The 19,935-nt window shown below is 36.1% G+C and overlaps 1 protein-coding gene across 3 annotated transcripts in view; it reads right to left on the bottom strand.

Annotated features, from left to right (window-relative positions):
• Nucleotides 1-9,475: 9,475 nt before the first annotated feature.
• The window catches only part of ZNHIT6 (zinc finger HIT-type containing 6), a 54,032-nt gene continuing 43,572 nt past the window's right edge, over nt 9,476-19,935 (bottom strand). For 2 of the 3 annotated variants that reach the window (XR_012418190.1, XM_005542834.4), the window contains 2 exons: nt 14,902-15,026; nt 9,476-11,154 (listed from right to left, as the gene is read on the bottom strand). Coding sequence is in view for 1 of the 3 variants with exons in the window: in XM_005542834.4 (XP_005542891.2) it covers nt 11,114-11,154; nt 14,902-15,026 (166 nt within the window). In the remaining 2 variants the exon portion in view is untranslated. Of the gene's footprint in view, nt 11,155-14,901; nt 15,027-19,935 lie in introns of those variants that run through there. The other variant, XR_001484370.3, reaches the window with a different exon arrangement.

Raw genomic sequence — 19,935 nt, 5'->3', positions numbered from 1 at the left:
AAGATGGTGGAATGGAGGTCCCTGGCTCTAGTCCCCCATGCCAAAATCCTGGTAAGACAAGATTGCCTTTGTGAAAATCCCAGAACCTGAGGATGAAGATGAAGCACCTTCCTGGAGCACAAAAATCAAGAAAACACATTAGAAGAATAAGAGGAGTAATTTCACTAATACTGCCCTTCTCCCAGGCTGGCACATCACCACAGAGAGGGATTCCGTATGCCTACAGTTTCTCCAGTGTGAAAGAGATCCGAAGGCAGACATTCAGTTTTCCCAGCATTCCAGGGTGCTTCCCATGAGGTGAGAAAGAAGTGGGTCCTGCTTAACCAGGGAGCCCAGTCAGCAACCTTGCCCCACCAGGAACACATCCAATCATTTTGCCCTGGTAGGTGGGGAACCCAGCCAGTGACCATGCCCAACTGCAGGGCACAGCCTGTGGCCCCACCTAATCATGGAACCCAGCCTGTGTTCCTACCCAACTGTGAAGGATAGCCCACAGCCCCACCCAATCATAAGAGCCCAGCTAGTAGCACCACCTGTCCAGGGAGCACAGCCTGCGATCCCACGAGAACAGGCAGTTATGGAGCCCAGTCAGCAGCCCTACCTGGCCTCAGAGCATGGGCAGTGGCCTTGCCTGACCAGACATTGCAGCAGTAAGTGCCATTTTACCTGCAGATGCTACCAGCTGGCCCATCCAAAACCCCAAGCTGGGTTGACTGGTGTAGGTCTTTCTCTGATGAAGCAAACCTATGAAGGCTGGAAGAGGTGACCACTACATCTGACACAGAGACATCAATAAAAAGATACAAGGATCATGAAGGATGAAGGAAACATGATACTACCAAAGGAAACTAATAAAGCTCTAACAATTGACTCTAAAAAAAATGGAGATTTACAAACTGACAAAGAACTAAGAATAATCCTCTTAAAGTTCAGTGAACTATAAGAAAACACAGATAAACTATTAAATAAAAGTAGGAAAGCAACACAAGAGCAAAATTCAATAAAGAAATATAATAATTTTTAAAAACCTAACAGAAATCCTAGAGGTGAAGACTACAATGATTGAAGTGAGAAATTCAATAGAGAGCTTTATTAGTAGACCTGATCAAGTAGAAGAATCAGTTATCCTGAAAACAGGTTATTTGAAATTATCTAGTCACAGGAGAAAAAAGAAAAAAAGAATGAAAAAGAGTGAAGAAAGGATAAGGGACTTAAACACCGTCAAGCAAAACAAAGTATGCATTAGAGATGTTCCAGAAGAAGAAGACAGAATGGAACAGAAAGTCTATTTAAAGAAATAATGACTGAATACTCCCCAAATTTGGGGAGAGAATTGGACTTCCAGATTCATGAATCTCAAAAGTCCCCAAATAGGTTGAACCTCAAAAGGTCTAGAGACACATAATTGCCAAAAGCCAAAGACAAAGCATTTTCAAAACTGCAAAGTAACTCATCACATACAAGAGCGTCCTCATAAGACTATACACAGATTTCTCAGCACAAACGTGGCAGGTCAAAAGAGAGTGGGATATATTCAAAATATTAAAAAACAACTGCCAACCAAGAATACTTGGCAAAGCTGTACCTCAGAAATAAAGGAGAAAGACTTTCCCACACAAACAAAAGTTAAGGGAGTTGGTTAGCACTAGACCTCCTTACATGAAATGTCAAAGAAAGTTCTTCAAGCTGAAATGAAAGGATGGACACTAATTAGCAATGTAAAAACACGAATCTATAAAATTCACCAGTAAAGGTAATATATAGTCAAATTAAGAGTTCTCTAATATTGGTAAATTTGATGTGACATGTAAATCACTTTCATCTCAGTATAAAGTTAAAAGATAAACATATTAAAATAATTATAACTACAGTAATTTGTTAACAGATATACAATATTTAAAAAATGTAATTTGTTACACCAGTAACCTAAAATGTGGAAGGGGAGATGGTGAGTATAAGTACAGATTTTTTTGGTATGCAACTGAAGTTAATATAGGCTTATAATAGTTTGTTATAACCATAAGATGTTTTATGTAAACTTCATGGTGATCACAAAGAAAAAATCCTGTAGTAGATACAAAAAAGATTACGAGAAAGGAATTGAAGCACACCACCACAAAAATCATCAAGTCACAAAGACAGCAAGAGAGAAGGCAATGAACAAAGGAGTTACACAACAGTAAGAAAACAATTAAAATGGCAATATTAATTCCTTATTTATCAATAATTACTTTAAACATACATGGGTTAAATTCTCCAAACAAAAGACAGAATGGTTGAATGATAAGAACAAAATCCAACCACATGCTGCTTACAAGAGACTCACTTTAAAGAAACACATAGGCCAAAAATGAAGGGATGGAAAGACATTTCTTGGAAATGGTAACCAAAGAGAGTAGGGATGGTTATACTTGTATCAGACAAAATAGGCTTTAGCTCCAAAATTACCAAGAGAAAATGAAGGTCAGTATATAGTGATTAAAGGGGTTGATAAGAAGAAAACAGAACAATTTTATTTTATTTTTTATATTTTATATTTATGAGACAGAGTCTTGCTCTGTTGCCTAGGCTGGGTGCACTGGTACAATCTTGGCTTATTGCAACCTCTGCCTCCTGGGTTCAAGAGATTCTCATGCCTCAGTCTCCCAAGTAGCTGGGATTACAGGCATGTGCCACCATGCTCGGCTAATTTTTGTATATATATATATTTTTTGAGATGGAGTTTTGCTCTTGTTGCCTAGGCTGGAGTGCAGTGGCGCAATCTTGGCTCATTTGCAACTTCCGCCTCCTAAGTTTAAGCAATTCTCCTGCCTCAGTCTCCAAGTAGCTGGGATTACAGGCACCCACCACCACGCCCAGCTAATTTTTTGTATTTTTAGTAGAGACACTGTTTCACTATGTTGGCCAGGCTGATCTCAAACTCCTGACCTCAGGCGATCCACCTGCTTCGGCCTCCCAAAGTGCTGGGATTACAGGGGTGAGCCACTGCACCCGGTCTAATTTTTGCATTTTTGTTAGAGACAGGGTTTCACCATGTTGGCCTGGCTGGTCACAAACTCCTGACCTCAAGTGATCTGCCCGCCAGGTCTCCCAAAGTGGGAGCCCAGGTCTCCCAAAATAGGTGCAAGCCACCGCGCCCGGCCAGAAAACATAACAATTCTAAACATAGGACATCAGAAGAACTAAATATATAAAGCAAATATTAACAGAATGAAGAGTAATAAAGAACAATAGAATAATAGGGTAGTTTAGCAGCCCACCCTGCCTCAACAACAGAGAGATCATTTAGATAATCAATAAGAAAACAGCAGACTTGGACAACATTATAGACCAAAAGGATCTGTATAACAGACATACAGAACATTCCATCTAATGGTAGCAAAATACACATTCTTCATAAGTGCATATGAAACATTCTCCAGAACAGATATGTTAGGCCACAAAAGAAGTCTTAACAAATTCAAAAAGACTAAAATCATATCAAATATCTTTTTCAACCATAATGATATAAAAGTAGAAATCAATAACAGGAGGAAAAATTGGAAAATTCACAAATATGTGAAAATCAAAAACACACTCCTGAAGCAAACAATGGATCAAAGAAAAAATCAAAAGGAAAATAAAAAAAACTTCACAAAAACAAAAATGGAAATACTACATACCAAAACGTATGGGATGTGGTAAAATAAGTTCTAAGAAGAAAGTTTATAATGATAAATACCTACATTAAGAATAAGATGAGAACACCTCGTGGTTAACAGGAAAAACAAAAACAAAAACAAGAAACTTCAAACAACCTAACTTTAAATCTCAAGGAACTAGAAAAAGAACAAAATAAGCCCAAAGTTAGCAGATGGAAGGAAATAATAAAGATTACAGCAGAAATAAATAAAATAGCAAGAGAGAGAAAAAAAAAAACCCTACAGTTTTTCTAATAAGATAAATGAAATTGATAACCCTTTGGCCAGACTAACCAAGGAAACAAGAGGACTCAAATAAATAAAATCATAAATGAAAGAGGAGATATTACAACTAATACCAAATAAATACAAAGAATCACAAGAAAATACTATGAACAATTATACACCAACAAATTGCATAACTTAGAAGAAATGGATAAATTTCCAGAAACATATCACCTAACAAGACTGAATCATGAAGAAATGGAAAATAGAAACAGACCAATGCAGGTAAGGAGACTGACCCAGTAATAAAACCTCCCAACAAAGAAATGCCAAGGACCAGATGACTTCATTAAATTCTACCAAATAATTAAAGAAGAATTCATGCCAATTCTTCTCAAACTCATCCAAAAAATTGAAGAGGAAACACTTCCAAACTTATTTTATGAGAAAAGTATTACCCTGATAGCAAAGCTAGATAAAAACACTAAAAGAAAAAATCAAAGGTTCAATATCTCTGTTGAACCTAGACACAAAAATTCTTATTTTTGTATCTTATTTTATGAGAAGAGTATTACCCTGATAGCAAAGCTACGTTAGAGCACTAAAACAAAAAAATCAAAGGCCAATATCCCTATTGAACCTAGATACAAAAATTCTCAACAAAATACTAGCAAACTGAATTTAACAGCACATTGAAAGGATCATATGCCATGACTAAGTGCAACTTATCCCTGGGATACAAAGATGGTGCCACATGCAAATCAATACATGTGATACACCACATTAACAGAATGAAGGATAAAAATCATATGATCATCTCAACAGAGGCAGAAAAAGCATGTGACAAAATTCAACATCTTTTCATGATAAAGACTCTCAACAAATTAGGTATGAAAGGAATGTATCTTAACATAGAAAGGCCATATGTGTTAAGGCTACAGCTAACATCATACTCAACAGTGAAAAGCTGAAATCTTTTTTTGCTAAGATCAGGAACAAGACAAGGGTCCCCACTCTCACCAGTTCTATTCAACATAGTACTGCAAGTCCCAGACTTAGCAATTAGTCAAGAAAAATAAAAGGAATTCAAATCAGTAAGGAAGAAGCTAAATAGTATGTTTACAGATGACATGATATAGAAAATCCAAAAGACTCCACCAAAAACTGTTAGAACTAATACATTCAGTACAGTTGCAAGATATGAAATTGACATACAAAAATCAGTTGTGTTTCTTTTTTTTTTTTTTTTGAGATGGAGTCTCACTCTGTCACCCAGGCTGGAGCGCAGTGGCATGATCTCGGCTCACTGCAAGCTCCACCTCCCACGTTCACGCCATTCTCCTGCCTCAGCCTCCTGAGTAGCTGGGACTACAGGCACCCACCACCATGCCCGGTAAATATTTTGTATTTTTAGTAGAGACAGAGTTTCACCGTGTTAGCCAGGATGGTCTCAATTTCTTGACCTTGTGATCCACCCGCCTCAGCCTCCCAAAGTGCTGGGATTACAGGCATGAGCCACTGCGCCCAGCAAAAAAATCAGTTATGTTTCTACACGCTAACAATAAACTGTTTGAAAAAGAAATAATCCTACTTACAATAGCACCAAAAACAATAGAATACTTAGAAATAAACTTAACGAAGGAGGTGAAAAATCTGTTTACCGAAACCTACAAGCCATCGATGCAAGAAGCTGAAGATACAAATAAATGGAAAGATGTACCATGTTCATGAATGGAAATAATTTTTTTAAAATTTCCATACTACCCAAAGTAATCTACAGGTCCAATGTAATCCTAAAAAAATTCCAATGCCTTTTTTTTTTTTTTTTTCCACAGAAACAGAAAAAGACAATCCTAAAGTTTGATAGAACCACCAAGGAGCTTGAGTGGCCAAAGCAAAAAGAACAAGCTGAAGACATCACACCACCCAACTTCAAAATATATTACAAAGTTATAGTAATCAAAACAGCATTGTTCTCCATAAAAAGACACATAGACCAAAGGAACAGATTAGATCCCAGAAATAAACCCATGCAACTATCTTTGACAAGGCTACCAAGACATAATGAGGAAAAAATAATCTCTTCAATAAATGGTGTTGGGAAAACTGCATACCCACATGCAGAATGAAATTGGTCCTTGATGTTTTATGTGACTGAAGCAGTTTGAAAAGGAGAGTGACTGAGAGTGAGCAAGCTGTAAAATTAGGTTGGGACCAAGTCAGGGGTTACCAAATGTCAGGCTGAGCTTTGGTACTTTATTTGGCAAGAAAATAAAGCTGGAAATATATAGTAGCTCATCAAATGCTAAAGGATGCACTTGGTTCTAAAGTTCAAAATGAGTGCAGTATGTCACACTCCAGTATGGAAAATGTTCATGCTACAGGTCATTTTAATGAACACATGCACACACACTTTAGTTTTCAAAGACCAAAGTTTAAAGAAAATATTTTTTAGTCAAGTACAGATCCCCAAAGCTTTATTTAAAGCCAGTTTCTATTTAAGTAGTCTTCATTTTTGAAGCATTTTTCCCTAGTACTCTAATTTCAAAATCAGTATTTCTCAAATGCTGATGCCACTGGGAAAAATTTCCAAATTGGTAATGGAAACATATGCTATGTGCATCTGCTCAAACTAGCAACAACATGATGTCAAATAAAAATGGATGGCATTAAAAAAAAAATCCAAAAACCTATAATGGCAACTCAAAGCAGCAATGATAAGCAGAAATTAAAATCTCTAGTTAAAAACAATAAAGACTTGCAGATTAAATCTGAACTTTACTCCTTCTGTTGGTACAAATCAGAAACTTCTTGCTACTCAAATTCAAATAAGGTGCAATGAACGTGCTACTTTCGTATTCCCAGTAACTACCTTTCCTCACCTGCTCCCTACATTCTGGCTTTCCTCTAAAAATTTCCTCCTCCTTTGGGTGAATTCCTCTTTTGATTAGCTCAGGAACAGAATGTGATCCAATCTGGGCAAAATCAAAGTACTTCTCCAAAATTTTACATAGCTTGCTTTATAAAAGCTTTCAGCCTTGTTATGCTAAGGTAAGCTGAAACTGTCAATTGCTGTTATCCACCATCCTCTCACCTCACTGCTCCTCATCCCATACAGAATATCCCCAAAGGGAAAATCTGGAGAAAACCAATCCATAAAAAAGAAAATAATCAGAGCTAAGTGTGTAGGATGGCAAGATGACTTCTTCTGATGTTTGGACCCAGGACCCAGTCATGCCTGGACTTCCCTGTATATAAGCCAATAAACTGTCCTTCATGCTAACACTATTTTGAGTTTTTGTCACTTGCAAATAAACAACACATTTTAATGCAATAGAGTATGGCTTAGTCCATTTTGTGTTGCTATAACAGAATATCTAAGACTGGGTAACTTATTTTTAAAAAGAGTTTTATTTGACTCATGATTCTGGTGGCTGGAAGGCTCAAGATTGGGCAGCTGTATCTGGTGAAGGTCTCATGTTGCCTCCACTCTTGGTACAAAGTGAAAGGGGAGTAGGCATGTGCAAAGAGATCACATGGGAAGGGAGAAGGCAAAAAGGAGAAAATCAAGAAAGTCAGACTCGTTAATAACCCGCTCTTGTGGGAACTAATCCATTCCCATGACAGCAAGAATGAGAACTCACTCACCCCTGTCGGAGGGCATTAGTTTATTCACGTGGGATCTATCTGCCCCCATGACCCAAGCACCTTCCATTAGGCTCTACCTCCCAACACTAGCACATGGGGAATCTAATTTCAACATGAGTTTTGGTAGGAACAAACTACATCCAAACCATAACAGCATATGATTAAATAAAAATAGACTAGCATCTTTATGTAAAATTTAGTAACAAGAAATAAGGTATAACACAAAGTATATGTCAACCTAATTAAACAAAAATGTATAAAGAATATTGTTGGTATTATAGTTGTGTGATTAACATTTTATTGTATGTCAAGAAACCTGAATCCCACTACTTGCTACAGGGAAACAAACTGGATCAACTACATTTTGGAATCTTAAATATCTATTTTTAATAACTCTCTCTCTTTTTTTTTTTTTTTTTTTGAGGCAGAGTCTCACACTGTCACCCAGGTAGTGCCCAGGAGTGCATTGGCACAATCTCAGCTCACTGCAAACTCTGCCACCAGGGTTCAAGTGATTCTCCTGCCTCAGCTTCCTGAGTAGCAGGAACTACAGGTGCCTGCCACCATGCCTGGCTAATTTTTATATTTTTAGTAGAGACAGGGTTTTGCCATGTTGGCCAGGTTGGTCTCAAACTCCTGACCTTGTGATCCATCCGCCTCAGCCTCCCAAAGTGCTGGGATTACAGGTGTGAGCCACTGTGCCTCGCCAAGTCATATGTATAATAGGAATAGGTACAAGTTTTACTTACTATAATTTATGACTATTAATCCTATACATATAATTAGCAACTATGAAAGGCGTATCTTCTCTTTGAAATCATGGTCTAAAAAAAGAAAGAAAACCAAGTGGAGCTTTTCTCCTTTTAAAATGTGATTCATGAACAAAATGCAGCATGCTGAACTTAACATGGGTCAAGGAGTTTGTTTACACACCAGAATTTGTCAATAAGCTAACATGGAGAGGGCCTCCACAAAGATATTGGGTCTTAATGCTACAAACATCTAGGGTTTTCAGTTAATTATTCCAATTTCATTCTCTCCAAGCCATTGGGAATTCACTAAAACACATGTGTATTGTAAATCTTACAGGAATAAATGTGCATATTAATCAAATGAATTGATAATTATATTTAGGGGAATTCTAAGAGTTATATTCTTTCCTAATAGCCTATAATTGAAAAGTCTAATAGAATTCTAGAACATAAAGATGGCAAAGATGCATTAGATGATGTAGATTTCTTTTTTTCCTCCTGAGCAGTGGAAAAAGTACAGGATAGTTTGTTTTTTGTCCAGTTTTCAATTTAAATTCAGAAGGGACGGAACTCAAGACTTTTCTTGGAAATGAGACTACATCATAACAGATTTCACTGTCAAAAAATTCCTAACCACCCTGATATTCAGATCATATTCAGATCGCATGTTCTTTTTGTATACTTTATCCCACTTTTCCTAATAACAACACGTTTCACTCAATTCATCTATTTCTTGCTGGTTTCAAGAAGACACATTTCACTTTCGATTATAAACAAATTCCTTGAAATCTCATTTGTCTCTCCAATAATAATGTGAACAACATAATTTTAACAAATTCTTTATCGTATGTTAGAAGATTCCTGAAGTTGCTTTAGAGATTATAAATATATATGTATGTATGCTTCTCAAATTGCAAGGCCTCACTTTCTAAGAACTTTCTATGAATCACATTTCCATTAGTACTTTTATACCAAGGGTCTTTCTGGCATTATTGTTTTTTGATTCTCTTCTCCAATTTCTACCCCAAGTTACACTTGTGTCCCACAAATTTATCTTCTGTTCATCTTCTCATTATCTTTTCATATTTCAAATCTTTTTAAGTCTCCTTAACTAATGTCTCTGGTTTCTTTTTGGTAAAAAACTTATTTCAACTGTAAATAAAAAACGAATTTCATTAATGTCCAATTTTATCATTGCTTTTTAACCATTAAGTACACAACACATACAATGCAGATGTAACAATCTTTTTAACTCTCTTACAGTCATATTGCAGTTTCATAGTGGTATAAACTCCAATAAAATTAAGATTTTTTTTTCAGTATGTGAGATCAAACTGTATACAGAGCTGCCATAACGTATAAGCTAAGCCATGTATATACATTAATACATATATACACATTCCAATAACATGTTGAAGATTTCCCAGTTTTTTTTTCTTTAAGTTATTGCTAGACATATCAAAACACAGTATAAAACTGGCCATCACAACACCCTTTTGCAGTAATGATGAGAGTGGACTAGGAATGTGATGAAAGGCACAGAATTCATAAGACTTGAATAAGTAAATCCAAATTTGTTAGCACTAATGGCTCAAACAATGTGGAGCCATTGATTTTCTCAAGTGAATATAAGAAACAGTAGTTAATAGTATTTATCCAGGCTTCTAGTACAAGACATTGTACTAGGAATTTCTCAAGTGGAAAAGTTGTCTCATAAGGGTAAGTTACATACAAACTCCAAAGATAAGAAAGGGCAACTGATGGAAGATTAGTTCTCCTGTGGCTAGACAGTGCATTGCACTGCCTTTCTGTTTAGTGAAGTTCTACTAAAGAGAATGCCAACTTTGTGGTTGACACGGGTGATCCTTGGGTTTGGTCACGCATCAAATTAACAAATAAAAAAGTTTTCAAGGCCAGATGTGGTGGCTGATGCCTGTAATCCCAACGCTTTGGAGGCTAAGGTGGAAGGATTGCTTGAGGCCAGGAATTTGAGACCAGCCTGGGCAAAGGAGCGAAACCCTATCTCTACCACAAAAAAAAAAAAAAAAAAAAAAAATTAGCTGAGTGTGGTGGTATAAGCCTGTTGGGAGGCTGCAGTGGGAGGACCATTTGAGCCCAGGAGTTTGAGGAAGCTATGCTCATACCACTTGCACTCCAAGATTCCATTTCAAAAAAAAAAAAGAAAGAAAAAAGAAAAAAAGCCGGGCGCGGTGGCTCAAGCCTGTAATCCCAGCACTTTGGGAGGCCGAGACGGGCGGATCACAAGGTCAGGAGATCGAGACCATCCTGGCTGACACGGTGAAACCCCGTCTCTACTAAAAAAAAAATACAAAAAACTAGCCGGGCGAGGTGGCAGGCGCCTGTAGTCCCAGCTACTCAGGAGGCTGAGGCAGGAGAATGGCGTGAACCCGGGAGGCAGAGCTTGCAGTGAGCCGAGATCTGGCCACTGCACTCCAGCCTGGGCGGCAGAGCGAGACTCCGTCTCAAAAAAAAAAAAAAAAGAAAAAAAAAAGAAAAAAAAAAGGTTTTCAGTTTATGGAATTAAGCATATTAAAAGCCAAGGCCTAATAAGTACTATGCTGATCAAGTGCAAAGGAGAGTTCTTAATATGAATAAAGGGGTCTTACAAGTCAATTAATTCAAGAGGCTATAAGATACATTTTTTAAAAGAGTTAAGCTTATTTTTCATACAAAGAAAAAATTCCACCATCACCCATTGACAATACCCCAATCAGCCAACAGTCCATCAGTGCAGAGTCTGCTGCAGTTGTCTGGAAGTTTTCACATTCTTCTTCCAGAAAAAAGTGCTCAATTTTCATTGCCAAGGTTCTTGGTAGATTCACTTTTCACTAGAAAAAAATAAGTAAACATACAGTCAAGTGTTTATACTGTTTCTGTTTAGCTTGCTCTGTCCCTCTTCTCTCCCCCCTTCTGATGTACAGCAACACCACTGCTCACAGGGACACACAAACCGCGTTATGTCTCAGGCAGCTGGGATATACAATTCTGGCCACAATACATAGAGAAATGATGTCTGAAAGTGGCAATTATATTTTGTGAGGTAACATCCTTCCTGACTCTGTGGAAGACTTGGGAATGGTCAGTTCACAATGTGGTTATGATCCATATTCATGCCACTGAATAGATCACTATTATCCAGGCCGGCCACTTGTGGTTGGAATAAATTTTTTCCGTGATTTTTTTTAAACTCAATTGAGGGTCAGTATATGTTGAGTGAATGTGGAGTGACAGAAGACTAGCTAATCGTCATCTCCTTCCTTTCACAGGAAAGAAGAGTAGAAATGGAGCTCCTCTAACACTCCTGTTTTGCTTAGAGAAAGCAAGACTATGACTCACTCACTAAACTGAGAGTTCCTGGAGGACAGAAACTTGACCTTTCTTCTCTGTATCTATCCTCACAATGTAGAGCATGTTTGCTGAATCAATGTAACTGCAAGTCATTCTGTCTTTTAGTGTTTTTTCCCTAAATCTTCAAAATGGGAACTAGAGTAAGTGTTCTATTTCATTGTCTTGTGAAGCTAAAAGGAAATAATAGGTAGTAACTCTTTAAAAATTGTCATGGTAAAATATAGGTTATTTTGAGCTTACAGTTGTTATCTCCACTGAGTAGATAAGAAAAATAAAGCTCAGTGAGGCAGAGCAAATGCTCAAGGGCCCACAGCTTATAAAAGTTGATGCTAGAAGTACACACCTGGAACTTTGCCTCATATTCCAACTGACAAATTCCCTGGGGTTTGCTGTTGTACCTAGATTTCAGATTGTACCAGCAACCACAAGAGTGTTTACTGAGCCCTTCCTATGAGTAAGGAAGTGAAATAAGTTCCATCCAGGATATCGTCCCAATCTTTGTGAAATTTTATGAACTTTAGCAGTCCATCCAGTGCCTCCAAGATAGTATAAGATTTTTTCTTCCTCTGGCTGTCTCTGTACTTCAGGCAAACTCTATTATAGCAACTATTGTATAATAAGTTTCACGTGTGTGTTCCAGTGCCTAAAATCCTCCCCTCTCTCCCTGCAAAAGGAAAAGAAAGAAAAGAGAGGTAAGGAAGAATGAGGAAAGGTGAGCAAGGGAGAATGAATGGAAGATTTACTGGCCCAGTAAGAGACTGACACATGAGTAGCTGCTATGCCAGATATTTTCACTAATTCCAGTAATCAATTTTGGGTTGGATTCCTTCTCTGAAGGCTGAGACATTTTCTAATCTTGAGTTATACTAGAACATCAAAAGTTTATTTTGCTGACATTTCTAAATTAATAGAGATTTGTAGCAGTATGGGGACATTTTCCCCTTTCTTTGCCTATTGAAGGTGCCCAGTTTTCTTCTTTGAATAGGGTTCCATTCTTTCTTCCTTAGATTGAAATGCAGCATGCTTTTCTCAATCATCTAAATCTGCTAGTCTAACAACAGTCTGTGAAGCAAGTTACACCATTCTAAGCACTTCCCACTGGATTGATATAAGGTAGGTAATCAGCCTCAGCATCCCCAATCTAGTGGACTATCTTAATAGCTCAATCTTTTCCAGTTAACCTTTTCCATTACTGAAAAGCAACAAACAAACAAAATCTTGGCTACTGCTGATTAATATAGGCAGACTTAAAAAAAATTATGGCAGTCTATAATCATAACAAATATTAGAACAACCATCAGGTGTGGGAAGTACTGAATCCCAGATCAGAAACACATGTACCCCCAAATTAGGTAAGAGACAACTTGTACTATGAACTCAGGATCAAATCCAACTTTTTTACCTCCAGAAAGGGAAGGAATTTCAAGGCTTTCCAAAGAAAATGCCCTCTTCTTACATAATCCCCTTCCCTCATCAAGGGATCACCCTGCAAAATATCTGATGCTGTGAGAATGTATAAAGAAACAGACACCTTGAAGTACTTACAGAAAGAAATGCATGTACAGGAAGACCTGGGCATTACTTTTAAGGTGTGTGTACTTATGATGTGACAAAACTGGTATGGTTTTAAAATCCTGTCAGATACTTTTAGTTCTTTGCTAACACAGTTCTAAATAATCCTCTGTACTAAAAGCATGAGTCATCTGTGTTCCTGTAAATAAGTCAAACATCATATACCCACCAGAAAAATAGCAAATTTTACTCAATAAGGCTCCCAGTACACTAGTAAAGTAGTCTTTTCTTATTGCTTCATTACAGGAAGCCTTACTTGAATGTACATTCCTAAACAAGGTGAAAGGAGAGCTGTGTGTGCTGTTTATTTATACAGATGATGTTTGCCCCAGCTACTAACCTACATTACTAAACAACTTTTCCCAAAACCAACATTTGAGAGGGCACTGTGTGAATTTATTAAGAAAAAAGCAACAAAATACAAAGCTTAAACAAAGTGAGACTGGCCATTTAAAACTAAAGTTCCTATTTTGAAAAAATAATACAGAATATTCTCAAATTGTGAAAAATATTAATGTCAAGAATAAAAATAAGATTTAGAGGTCCATAATTTATTACTAGAAATATCATGTTTGCTAACTAAAATCTGGTTTCAAGTTGTAGCACTGATACAGTTTTGGTCACTTTGAAAAATAATTTTTTTCCTATTAATTTTTGCAAGGAAAAAACACTATGCACAACAGAGAATACCTTATAACATAGGTTACTGCACCTTACCGCCTGTAATGCTGGTATAACAATAAAACTTAAACCACCCATTTCAAATACTACTTAAAAAAATATTATCAATCCAAGACAAAGATTCTACACTCCTCTGGAGTTTGTTATAGCAAAATCTGGCCTGTATCTGTAATTCTTTTAGTTGAAAGTGCTACGAAATAGTTTTGGATTAAGGTGGGTAATCTTCCTCACTTCTTAAAGGTAGTCACTAAATTTTATTCATCCTCTAAAATCTTGTATTCAGAAACACATTTAGTTTACTTTAATCAGTACTTACAAATGTAGATAAGTCATTTTATGTACTAAACTTTTATGTACATTTTTTTCCAGTTCTAGTACTTCCCTATATCACAAAATCAGAGAAAATAAAACCAGTGGGTTTGGAAAAGGAGATAAAGGGTAAAGGCAATGGCATTAGCTTATTCTCAATGCTGCCAAATTTTTAAATATAACATTCCTTGCAACATTATCTCCTTCTACAAGGTAGGATACTAGGTTTTTTTTTTTTTCTTTTTTTTTTTTTTTAACCATTCAACATTTTCCTTGTCAACTAAAAATGTTTTGCAATCCCTCCTTTTACAAATGTCTAAAGTCTTAACTATGGACTAAATGTATGTGATCATGGACAGTTACTGAAAGACTATTAGCTTAAAAAAAGACAAAAATACATAGAATCGCATGCTAAAAAAAAGTCATTTTATAACCATTCAATTTGATTCACTTAAAATTGATTTTATAAGATTATATACTCTTAAAAACAGAAGAGTAGCAGCATCGCATTTACTTGGTTCTTCACATTAACTGTAGCTATAGAGGAGATCCTGTAAGTGTGTAAATATACTGGGAAAACACATATAAAGAAATAAGGGTGGACATATTTTGCTTTGGTTTCTCTAAAGCTATTCTAAGCATTACAGAAACAAATTTACACTTACCTTGGTGAAGAACTTTCATGTCATTATTGGATCCTTTCAATACCACATGTAATGTTGGATACTCAATGATCACTTTGTTCCTCAAATTGTCTAGGAGACTTTTGTAAGGATCTAGTTCATAATATCTTATTAATAAAAAACAAAAAAACAGGAAACACTGTTAATATTCAAAATACTAATAGATAAATATATGAGAGTCCTTTACATTAAAAATTTTTTAAAGGTCATGACAATTCAGTAGTTACTTCCTTATAGTATAAGTTTAATACCTTCTAAGAAAGGCAGGTACAAGAGTTATTATTATAGAGGTTCTAAAACTAAATAAAAAAATATCAAATATTCTGACATTAGGAAAGCTCTAGAACAAGTTACCAATTTTCTTTTTCTTTTCTTTTCTGTTTTTTGATATGGTGTCTCGCTTTGTTGCCCAGGCTGGAGTGCAGTGGCACAATTTTGGCTCACTGCAACCTCCCCCTCCCAGGTTCAAGTGAATCTCCTGCTTCAGCCTCCCGAGTAGCTGGGACTATAGGCGCGTGCCACCATGCCTGGCTAATTTATTTTGTATTTTCAGTAGAGACGGGGTTTCACAGTGTTAGCTAGGATGGTCTCGATCTCCTGACCTCGTAATCTGCCTGCCTCGGCCTCCCAAAGTGCTGGAATTACAGGTGTGAGCCACCGTGCCCAGCCTACAAGTTACCAATTTTCATACCAAGAAACAGTTAAAGACTTTTACATAACATTTATGCTGGCCGGGTGCGGTGGCTCACACCTGTAATCCCAGCACTTTGGGAGGCCAAGGTGGGCGGATCACCTGAGGTCGGGAGTTTGAGACCAGCCTGACCATCATAGAGAAACCCCACCTCTACTAAAGATACAAAATTAGCTGGGCGTGGTGGCACATGCCTGTAATCACAGCTACTCAGAGGCTGAGGTAGGAGAATCACTTGAATCCGGGAGGCAGAGGTTGCAGTGAGCTGAGATCACACCATTGCACTCCAGCCTGGGCAACAAGAGTGAAACTCCGCCTCAAAAATTAAAAATAAAAAAAAATAATATTTATGCTATCATTTTTCTTGAATAAAAGAATGAGCTAACCATTCAAATTCCTCAAATATATTTATTTTGAGCCTTAAAGACAACCAATCACTTTATAATTTCTAGTAACATGGCAATAAAATAACTGGTTATAAAATTGGCTTTTGTAAAAAGTCAATTATTCTAATTATAACTGGTTTCCAGAAATTTATATTGCTATATAAAATTTAAGAAATACAGAGTTTATCATGACATAGATGCCAAATGTGTCACAGGTAAATAGATGCTAGTGGTCATTAAAGTATGAAATTCTCAAATCATTACTTTAAAAAAATAAGTTTGAGGTGACTGAATATGCATCCCCAGAACATTCATTCTTGCTTGCTTTCTGGGGTAGGAGTGAAAGGGTGGAATTCTAGCTAGCTCACTAGCGTGTACATATGAGAATATGTTGGCATGTTAATGTCATTTCATGCCAAAGAAGAAAAAGCTGAGAACATGTCAATCAGTGTAGTGCAGAAGTTCTCTAGCATTTCTATTCATCTCTACCAGTGACAGGTGATATTCACATGCAAAACACATATCACATGAGATATCCAGCCTAACGGCTGTAACTCCATCCTTTTATCTCCTGCTCAAAAAAGCACAATGGAATACAAGTGATCAAGAGTGAGGATATCATTGGGATACATTTAAATTTGCTGTAATTTTAAGAGTAAATCACTCACAAACTTTGGTATTTCCTGATTAGTAAAAAATTATCTGCACCATAATCATAGCTGACTAAGACCTGCAGGACACTTATTAAAAAATATGATGTAGTGATTTCTCCATCTTCTGAGTTTGTCTCATGCAATCGTTTTCAAATCAGGAAAAATAAAAGGGCTTAACAAAATGCAGAGCCAAGCTGACTAAAGTTAGAGAACAACTGTAAAACCATAACTTTACTTATGCTTCCCTGACCACACACCCCAGCGTGGAATTGCAGAATATTCTTTATGTTGAAAAGAAACTTGAAATGCAAAATACTGTTTTTCTAAACCAGCCACCTTAGTGCCCACAGATCATAGAATTCATACATTCTTTTCCCTGTGTGTAATGTAATACAGATGTGCTTACAATACTTCTAAAGTGTTTCCAGCATTCAAGGATTAAATGCTTCACATCTTTTAAACATTATTTCTCTTTGAAATAAGCAGTGTTTTTTTAAAGTTAGTAGTAATTATATAAAAAAGAAAAATGAGACTGTATCAGATACCTAAGTATAAGATTAACTTACAAAGTAAAATATAAAATGGGGATAACTAAATTTTTCTTGGGAGGAAATAAGACCTGGACTCTCAAACAGGAGCTTTTCAAGTGGCATCCTACAGGCACTTGCAATAACTTATCTTCTGCGCCTTTTAACTAAATCATAAGATTTCTAATGAAAGGCATTTTTCAAATAAGGGAATGTTTTTTTACTTGTTTCAGTTTTTAGTAAACAATTTTCAGTGCATACTTAGTGTTTTAGGTATTTTATTTCTTTTTGTAATATTAAATCTTAATTGGGTTTCTCCAGATTTCCAAAGCTAAAACCAAGAAGCAACAAAAAAAGTTCTTCAAAGGCCACACGGGAATCGCAGCCTAAAATTATTGCTGATATAACATATGTTCCTAGCAGAGGAATGTTCAGAGGTACATAAAAATTACTACACAACAAGTTAAACATGCTTTGGATCCTAAAACTGTAATGATTATACTTATTTGGATTCTAAAACTGTAATGATTATACTTAAAAAAACTTGGTTCCTGTTTTACATGCTAAGCAGGCACTGTGCAAAGCACTAAGGATGCAAAGATTTAGAAGAGGGTTGTTAACTAATAAATTATTTTAAAAATATTTTATGCAATGAAAATCTGGTATGTTGTATGGTTTTGATTAGAATCAATGGATTTTAATTAGTGTTTAGCCTAAAATGTTGCAAACTTCTAATCAGCAATATGCTATTGAGTGTCAGTAAGCTTCTGTGCCACAGCTTTCCAGCCTGTTACACGAAGCATTCAGATTTCACTAAATAATCTTTTAGCTGAAATTCTGAATTTCTTAGATTTTTCTACAACAAGTGGTTACTCTTAATCAACCATTAATATTTACCAGTAATTTAAAAGTAAATTTTGCAAACTGTTCATAAAGAAGGCCTATCAGACACATATGGGGTTAACACTTTATGGACTTGGAGTTTAGTTAAATGAAGTAATAACTTTTATTGGTTGTTTGAGTTTGCAGTTTAACACTGAGTTAAAGTTCCGGCTCCATCATTCACTGGTCTATGATCCTGGATAAGCTACTTAAGTTATTTAATCCTCAGTTTCCACGCTTGAAAATGGGGATAATGACAGTATCACTTTAGAGAGCTACAGTGAGGGTAAATGAAAAAACACAGCAACTGCTCACACATTTATTTAAGCCCTAAGCACATGTGTTTTATATTTTTATTTACCAAAAATAACAACACTTTCCTATAGAAACTTCAGTTCAGGACAAAGTCACTGAATTTCATTACCAGTGAAGATACTGCCTTTATGTGCATTTTGCATTTTAAATGTAGCCTTACAACTTTCAGTACGACCTTCAAATCATTATTTTATTGTCACATTTACTTCCAAGAAGATAAAGGTACTTTGAATGTTTCTGTTTCCATTATCTTGAGGCAAGTTTTAAGAGCCCAGCTTTGTACTGCCTAAAACATTTAGGTTTAGCTCCTTTGCAAGCCATGAAGCTACTGAATCCTAAGGGACAGCTTTATCTTTTGGAAATTTTCACAAACTCTGGTATTTCCATTAGTATAATGTCTCTGCTACCATAAGACAAACTACTTAGGTTTGGAGGAATTAAGATACTAACATCTGTCTTTTTTCTTGCCCTCTGGGACCCTTCTTAGACATTTCCTCTTGTAATTTCACTTGTTCACCCTCACAGGCTCACGGGCTGACACTGCTCTGGGCAGCCTCATGGGGGCATTATGAGGGCAGAATTGGCTCAGTGGGCCAAAGAGGGGTTACAGTGACATTACATAAATAAAAGTTGTTATGATAATCAAGGGTATGCTTTTAATCTTGACTCTGTCACTAACTTTCAAAAAAATGGGCCAAGTTCTTGAACTTCTTTCTCCGTACTTTATTAGCAAATTAGCGTGCTTTTTTAAAAAAACTCCTCATAACCCAAAAAGACAAGTTTTTAAAGAAAGGAAGTCACAAACTACTTTATGTCCCAACTGACACTCCATGGATCATCGCCCCTTCCACCTCCTAAAAAATACCAAAACTAAGTCTGAATTTCTCCAAATTTAATCTGTGGCAGACCCTAAGCCACAGTATCTTTCCACTAAAATAAGATCACTGAATTAGGTGATCGCCAAGATCCCTTCAGCTCTAAATTTCTATAATTTTGTATATTTATCTGGCAAAGGTAGCACTTAACCTATATTTTTTCATAGTTGTATTTATTTCTCAATCTAGGTTTCTAGATTAAAAGTTTTAATTATTCTTTTATTTACATTTTAAAAGGTATTATTTAAAATTTCTCCAAATAATACTTCTATGTAACAATTTTGCAACTCACAATATTTAAGTCATATAGAAAAAGATTTTGTCAAAGTTAATCTTTTTCTCACCCAATCTCTCTTAGTTTTCATATTTTAAAAATCAGAGTAGTTAAATTAGTGGTTTGCTGCACTTTGTTTTGGGATTTTTATGTACCCACATAAATGAGGACGATACCTGCTTGACATGGAGTGTAGATCATGAATTGTGTAGTACAGACATATGCCTTAATTCAGAAAGCTCACCAGTTCAGAACTGCATTTGGTAAATATCCTGTTCTAACCATGATATTTAAACTATGGATGTGGTTAAATAAAATGGCCAACTATATATTTTAAAACCTGTTTTAAAGAGGGGCTTACAAGGCTCTGACTTGTTCTAAATATTATTTCTTTGAAATATTTTCTGATTTTT

This window comes from Macaca fascicularis, chromosome 1 (genome assembly GCF_037993035.2).
Source record: "Macaca fascicularis isolate 582-1 chromosome 1, T2T-MFA8v1.1".
Taxonomy (NCBI): domain Eukaryota; kingdom Metazoa; phylum Chordata; class Mammalia; order Primates; family Cercopithecidae; genus Macaca; species Macaca fascicularis.
This window is presented reverse-complemented; position numbering and strand designations above follow the sequence as displayed.